This window comes from Euphorbia lathyris, chromosome 7 (assembly GCF_963576675.1).
Source record: "Euphorbia lathyris chromosome 7, ddEupLath1.1, whole genome shotgun sequence".
NCBI lineage: Eukaryota > Viridiplantae > Streptophyta > Magnoliopsida > Malpighiales > Euphorbiaceae > Euphorbia > Euphorbia lathyris.
This window is the reverse complement of record NC_088916.1, coordinates 69,624,881-69,632,670: the sequence shown is the minus strand read 5'-3', so window position 1 is coordinate 69,632,670 and position 7,790 is coordinate 69,624,881. Positions and strand designations below refer to the sequence as shown.

General features: G+C 31.5%; 1 protein-coding gene across 1 annotated transcript; it reads left to right on the top strand.

The window, feature by feature from the left end:
- Positions 1–837: 837 nt before the first annotated feature.
- Positions 838–3,705, top strand: LOC136234778 (7-deoxyloganetin glucosyltransferase-like). The gene is made up of 2 exons (XM_066024251.1): positions 838–1,626; positions 2,652–3,705. The coding sequence occupies exons 1-2, from the start codon at positions 1,125–1,127 to the stop codon at positions 3,584–3,586; spliced, it is 1,437 nt and encodes a 478-aa protein (XP_065880323.1). The 5' UTR covers positions 838–1,124; the 3' UTR covers positions 3,587–3,705.
- The last annotated feature ends 4,085 nt before the right edge of the window (positions 3,706–7,790 follow it).

Sequence of the window (7,790 nt, the reverse complement as noted above, 5' to 3'; positions counted from 1 at the left end):
ATCTGAACATAAAAATCTTCCAAACTTTGATATGCATTAAGATGTTTGATAAAACTGAAAATTAAGTTGGGAAGAAAAAAGTACTGAATTTTAAATGTTAAATATTATAAACTGAAAGTATTAAATGATGCAATTGTTTTATAAATACAAAAAATAAGTATTGAATATAAAAATATTAGTTAATAATGTTCAACTTAAAATATTAAGTAAATATTTTGACGTATTAAAATAAGTGGGTTTTAACTTAAAAGAATAATTTAAATGGTTAAAGAATTACAATTATCAAAAAGATTTTAAAAAAAAATATGCTAAAATTAATTAATTGTGTGATTTTTTATTTATCAAACAATTCCTAGCATAAAAGTCAATCGCTTAATCGTTTGAAATTGAGAGATTTTATTGATAAATTTAAATATCGGCTTGAAATTGAGAGATTGTTGTACATCTAGCTAAACGCGTCATTTGTGAACCGGATTAATAATTTAATATCAAATGTCATGTTAACCAATAAAATATTAAGACTTTATAATTAATTAACTACTTAGCTATCTTATTAAAAAAAAACTAAGCTATTTTTTAGTTAATTATTTTAATAAAATTGTAGACGTTAAAGTATATATCATCTTATACTCTAAAAAATAAATCTTACCTGTTAATTCATGAATTCTAACCCTTAAAATATATGTTGCGCTGTCAAATAATTTAGTTGGTGCAAAGATAACACGGTGTCATACTTATATATAATATGACTTCTTGTTAAAATGTCAATAAATTACACTTCTTTAATAATATAATGGACCACCAATTAACACGACGATTTTCAAAAAGTGTGATTTATCAATATTTCAAGCGGTTATTCAATGTTTACTTTCTATGATGAAAGAACTTTCAAAACTTTCAAATGTCCATTTATTCTTGTCCAGTAATCTTCAAGATCCGTATATCTTCGTGGATTTGCATCCAATAATTATTGTTGTTCGATTTCATTCAATAACGCACTATTCTTGTCTAATATCATTCAACCACCCCAAAACTTTCAAGATTTCTTCCAAATTCACTATAAAAGTAAATTTAGCCATTGTTGATTTTTGCAGTCTAAGCCAAGAAATCATAAAGATCAGAAAATGAGTTCATCTTCTTCTCCACATGCTGTCTGTGTTCCATTCCCAGCACAGGGACACATAAATCCGATGCTGCAATTAGCAAAACTTCTACACCAAAAGGGTTTCCACATCACTTTTGTTAACACTGAATATAATCACAGACGTCTCTTGAGATCAAGAGGCCCTGAATCCATGGACGGCCTTCCTAATTTCCGATTCGAAACCATTCCGGACGGTCTTCCTCCGTTGGATGCTGACTCTACCCAGCACGTGCCTTCCCTCTGCGCATCCACCCAGAAAAATTGCTCAGCTCCATTTAGAAACCTTCTTTCTAAGCTCATAAATTCAACGGAAGTTCCCGCAGTTACTTGCATTGTTTCAGATGGCATCACCGGCTTTACGATGGAAGCTTCTCAGCAATTTAAAATCCCCAATTTCCTTTTCTGGACGGCCAGCGTTTGCGGTTACGTCGGCTACTTGCACTATCCTACCCTAATTGAAAAGGGTTTCGTACCCCTAAAAGGTATATATAGTACACTTATATCCATGAAATCATGCAATATACTTCTTTTAGTCACGGGTCATCAGAAAATTATAGGTTAGTCAACCGAAAAATATACTAAGAAAATGAGTAATATGTTTTACGTTTTTAAAAATTGTAAGCATTTTCAAAACCTTCTTTAAATTTTTTCTTATCATTTCAAAAACATTAGCCAACCACTATTTTTTCTCATTTAATAATAATGTAATTAAACATCAAAAAATATTTTATTTTCAAATAAATAGAATTTCTTATCTAATATTTTCCAGACCATAATATTTTCCGGTAACAAGTGGGGCCTAAGGCAAAAGGCATTTTAAAGTACTCAATTATTTTGATTTTGATTAATTAAGTCCTTTAGCTTTTGGTGGATTGAGTCCCTTATTTTTTTTCCAATACGTAAAATTCTTGATTATTTATTTTTAATCATATTAAATCTCTATTTTCCAAATTATTTAGCTTTGAACACATAATTCAATTAAAAGCGCATTATATTTCTCATCTATATGACTTTGTATTTTTATTTTTTACCATTCGAAATAAGACTTGCAAAATTTTTGTAATCACATCGCACATATAAAAACATATTGTTTCCAATTTTTAAAAATACAAATTTTGAATATAAATAAAATGAATAATATATATTAATTGAGTTTTATGCACAAAATTAACTTTTGAAATGATTGATGTGATAAATGCTAAAAATCAAAGAGTTCCTGAAATGAAAAATTAGTTCTTCAATTCACCAAAACCTAAGATAATTTTTGCCTATCTTTTACTTCGTTCCATTATGACTTACTTCTAGTAATCATTAAAAGTGAAAATAAGGAGACATTATCAATTTAGTTTTTAAGCTAGTAATATTTGATAATTAATTTAAATTTAATAAACTTTAAGTATCTAAAATTGATTATATTTGACTTGATTTATCGAAGCTTACGAACTTTTGATACCTAAAAATTGATTTGGTTCTAATTTTGACTTATAAATTGCATATACACAATCAGATGCTAGCTATCTAACAAATGGATATTTGGAAACTGAGATTGATTGGATTGGAGGTATTGAAGGTATACCTTTGAAAGCTTTGCCAAGTTTTATAAAGACTGCAGATCCTGACGATGTTATGCTTAATTTTTGTCTGGTTGAAGCTGAAAATGTTCGGAATGCTTCCGGCATTATTTGTAATACATTTGATGAACTAGAGCATCAAGTTTTGATGCATCTTTCTTCCATCCTTCCAAATCCAATTTACACCATCGGTCCTCTTCAGCTTCTTCTTCAAAATCACAGAGAAGAAAGTAGTTTAAACAGTATAAAAAGCAATCTCTGGAAAGAACAATCTGGCTGCTTAGAATGGCTCGATTCAAAACAGCCGAAATCTGTTATATATGTGAACTTCGGTGGTGTAATAGTTATGACGCCTGAGCAATTAGTTGAATTGGCTTGGGGACTCGCAAATAGCAAGAAGGAATTCTTATGGATAATAAGGCCTAATCTTGTGATCGGTGAGTCTGCAATAGTTCCAGCGGAATTCATGGAGGAAATTAAAGAAAGGGGATTTCTAGCAAGTTGGTGCCCGCAAGAACAAGTGTTGAGTCACTCTGCAATCGGAGGATTTCTAACGCATGGTGGATGGAATTCTATTTTGGAAAGTTTGTGTGGAGGTGTGCCGGTGATTTGTTGGCCTTGCTTTGCCGAGCAACAGACGAATAGTTGGTTTTGCCGAAATAAGTGGCAAATAGGAATGGAAATCGTCGGTTATGTAAATAGGAATGAAATTGAAAAGATATTGAATGAATTAATGAATGGTGACGGAGGAAACGAAATGAGGAAGAATGTGATGGAATGGAAAAGTAAAGCAGAAGTGGCTACTTCATCTCCTACTGGATCATCGTATGTGAATTTCGAAAAATTGATCGGTGATTTGCGTCTTTCATAATTAGAATATCAAATTAGTTAAATAATGATATAATGTTTTTTTCTATCATGAGTATGGTGTGCTTTGTACAGACTGTCAAAATATTTTATTCCTGATTTTAATGGTATATAATTTTAATATGTTGTTTCTTTGTCATGAGATTTATTAAGAAGCCATCGAAAAACCCAACTTATAAGCTTGTCTAACTCAGATCACTAATAATCTTATACTTATATTAAACATTGTTACAAACAATGCTAATAATGAAAGAACAATTAAAATAGATATTCAATATCTCTTTTTTTTAATTACATAACACTTATAAGTAGGAATGATAATGGATGAGTAATGACAATCCGAAAATTGAATTTTAAATTGCCCTACCCTAATATGTATACTTCTTGAATCCTATCTGTCCCATTTAAATCATGTATAAACGCATATACCCTACATGTTAAGAATCAACACAAAATAAATAAATAAATAAATTACAAATAAAACAAAACATAAATTTAATAAACCATCCACAAATTTAGCAAAAAATTCTAAATTCAAACATTCCAAATCACTCAAATTATCAAGATATTAAAACACACTAAAAATAAAAATAAAAATTTCATTTTGATCAATTAATCTTCATATCTTAATGATAAAAAAGTGAATGGTCGTTTTTTAAGAGTTAAAAGGAGACTCTAGCTAAACGACTTAAAGAGACTCGCGAATGACCCGGATAAAGGTGAACATACGTCGACCGTTGGTCCTAGAACTAAGATCTATACATACGACTATAGACATCCCTAATCGCATTAAAGGTTGGAATACTAAGATGTGGATACAAATGGTACGTCTATTGGACATACGCCCTAAATTATTGTGTTAACACAATCAAGGAAGGATACAATGTGTGGAAGGATTTTATTAGAATATTGTGTTGTCCAACTAAAAGAATGACACATCAAAATCCTAATAAAGGTCATAACAACCTGTAAATAAAGGGTTTAAAGGAATCTTTTCGATATGTTTTAAACCGTGTACATTTTTTCCTTCTTCTTTATTTCTAAGAGAGAAATTGGCTTAAGTATTAGTGTGCTTACGTCGGTGAGCTGACACCTCCCTTGTTTTATAGGAGTTTGCTTAGGTTGCGAAAAAGATCAATATCCATCTCACAAAAAACTTATACAAGTTATTCAACCATCATTGCTGAAGTAGGCTTATAATATACATTTTCGATTTAGTTTCATTTGTGCTTTTGTCCATCACTTTCATTAATATCTTGTTATTCACTAATATGCTCTCTTTTGCAATATAAGGCTTAGAGGAAAAAGAGTTGGATAGGCAGCAAGTCTAGGAAATTATTCATCATGACAACTTCTATTCTACTTTGGATTTGCAATAATGCTTGCATTTAAAGAGCAAATTTGAAGAAGATGGATCCAAATACAAAAGAATATAAGAAAAAGTAGAATTCTCTAATACTATTTATTTCATCATAATGCCCAAATGTGAAAACAACAATGAAAGAACAGACAAAATAGCAAAACCACCTCTCACTCTAAGATACAAACACATGTCCTAGGTACATAGAGTGTCTAATGGTAAATAGAGAGAGAGAAGGCAAATAGAAAAAATACAATCATTTAAATAAAATATCAATAATACTCATTAATACTCTCCCTCAAGCTGATGAGGTTGACAAATAATAAGCTCCAAGCTTGTGTACATGCTTGATATGGCTCTTGATAGGAAGAGCCTTAGTCAAGAGATTTGTAACTTAATCAGAAGAGAAAACATAGGTTAGGAGAACCTTATGTGTCTTTACTTAATCCTTTACATAATGGCAGTCAATCTCTATATGTTTAGTATGTTTGTGAAGCACAAGATTGGAAGCAATTGACAATGCAGCTTGGTTGTCACAATGCAAAATGGTTGTTAGCAAGTTTTGAATTCCCAAATCTTTTAGAAGAGAATAAAGCCATGTAATCTCACAAGTAGTTAATGCGATGACGCGATACAACAATTTGCTTCTTAGCTTTCCAGGAAACATGAGACTGACCCAGAAATATACAGAAACCAGTTGTTGATCTTCTGGTGTGGACAGTTTGCCAGACACTATCACATAAAGATGTCAACTTAGCTTGAGAGACAGTGCCTAGGAGATATTGCAGAATCCTCTTAGCTGCTTGGAAGTTGAAGAAAAATAGACAAGCCTAGGCATAGCGGAATAATAAAATTTTATCTATTTTATCTATTTCCCTTTTCCAAGATCTCTTAATTGTTATTTCATATAAAGAGGGATAGATAGTAATACCTTTAGTGATGAACTATCTACCATTGCAAACAAAGTGCCCACAACTTGTTATTGTCAACTCGTGAACCACGAACGTTTGATTCAACACAAAACCAAAAGATAATCAGTGATCAATCTTCAATGAATAGCAATCACAATGATTGCCTCTAACAGAAATCGATACGAGATCAAAGAGGGAGTAAGAAATAAAGTAAATTAGCCGAGACGAAAGACGGAACGATTCCTCCTCTCCCTTTTTGTGTTGGTCGAATTTTAGGGGTTAGGGAGTCCATTTATAGACTTTTCTTAACCCTAATCCCAGTTGTGTTAAGTAATTAAATAATTGGAATCTTATTCGGAATATGATTCCTAATTAGATAATTAAATAAACACTTTACTATTATCTAAATAATAACTAATTATATCTAGATAATTATTATTAATCAAATTAATAATTAATTAATGTTAGGAATAATTAATTAGAGTTCCAATCACATAAAAACTTCTAATTAATCTTTTAATTTAATTGATAACCATAATCAAATTATAATTATTAATCAAATTAATTTATCCCTAAATTAATACAAATTTCGGCCCATATGTGTATGTCCCACTAATTACATTTTCGTCCTCCGATTCCAAGTCCCATATGCGACCCATTAGGTTCTTTATTGCCACTAGCCGTATATATCATTTGAAATTATTCATTACGATTAATTCCAACATATATATAACGGAATACCGTCGAGAGCTGTTACTAGCAGAACCTATGATATTCCCCCAGAGCAATTAAGAAGTCAGGTTGATAACTGACATTAACCTTTCTATATTAGGTATAGTATAATACGATCCTTCATCAACTATATCCTATCGGTCAATTCCTTATAACCATGGAATGTGTCAAGGTTACATATAACGAAGAGTCTGGTTTTACTTGTACAGGTTGAATTCACTCTGAAAGATAAGTTAAGTGAAATGTTTATTTCTACTCTTAATTGTATCACCTTGCAAGGATTTCAGTCAATTCACCACAAGCGGCCCTTTGGATATATCTCCCATTTATCGGGAGTGACGAATGCTCAATCTGATATTAACCATTCTGTAATTACTTCGCGTGATACCCAACCCTGCTCTCACACACCCTAGGCTCTCACCTATTGGATCGTTCTTGCACAGAATCAAAGTATCAGACTCCGCAATCCAGAATTACTAATTAATGAATGTTTGAGTCTGAGGATTAGTTATACCTACTAATACCGATGAGATGAAAAGTTGACACATTAGATAAATCACTCCATTCTGTTATCTCAAGTCGGGTCCCAATCCTAATGAACTCCTTCATCAGATCCATGTAACTGTCTAGATATCAGAATATCTAAAGCTTGTGAGATCATCTTTCTGTCTCGACAGAAAACACTGTTACATGCAAGTCTCAACAGCAATATGCCAATCTCTATAACATGTTACTTGACTTGGGTTTACTTTAAGTCTATCAGTCTATTATAAAGTATAGTCTCACTTCATGCTTGTATGAACACTTTATAACTACTTGAATAAACTTAGGATTACTTCCTTTGCGAAAGATTCGTGCCTTTATATATAGTTACATATTAATGCTATATATATGATTAAACAAATGACCAAATAAACAATTTATTCGTTAATATTAATATCCAAAACAATTGTATTTAGGACACTAAATTCCAACATTCTCCCACTTGGACTAAAGCCAATTGTTTCTGAAACTAATACCAGAAGAACTAAGATGTTTATCGTGAGCTCTTTGTGGTAGCTGGTTGGTCAACGGATCTTGCAACATTGTCCTCAGTGGGCATCTTTTCTATTCTCACATCTCTTCTGGCTATGATCTCCCTAATGAGATGATATCGCTTGAGATAATGTTTGGATGCATTATGAGACCGTGGTTCCTTTGCTTAT

Excerpts from the sequence above, each read along its gene's own strand:
- LOC136234778 (XM_066024251.1), top strand. The coding sequence starts at position 1,125 with ATGAGTTCATCTTCTTCTCCACATGCTGTCTGTGTTCCATTCCCAGCA. Across the intron at positions 1,627-2,651 it reads GGGTTTCGTACCCCTAAAAG|ATGCTAGCTATCTAACAAAT; the intron begins GTATATATAGTA and ends ATACACAATCAG.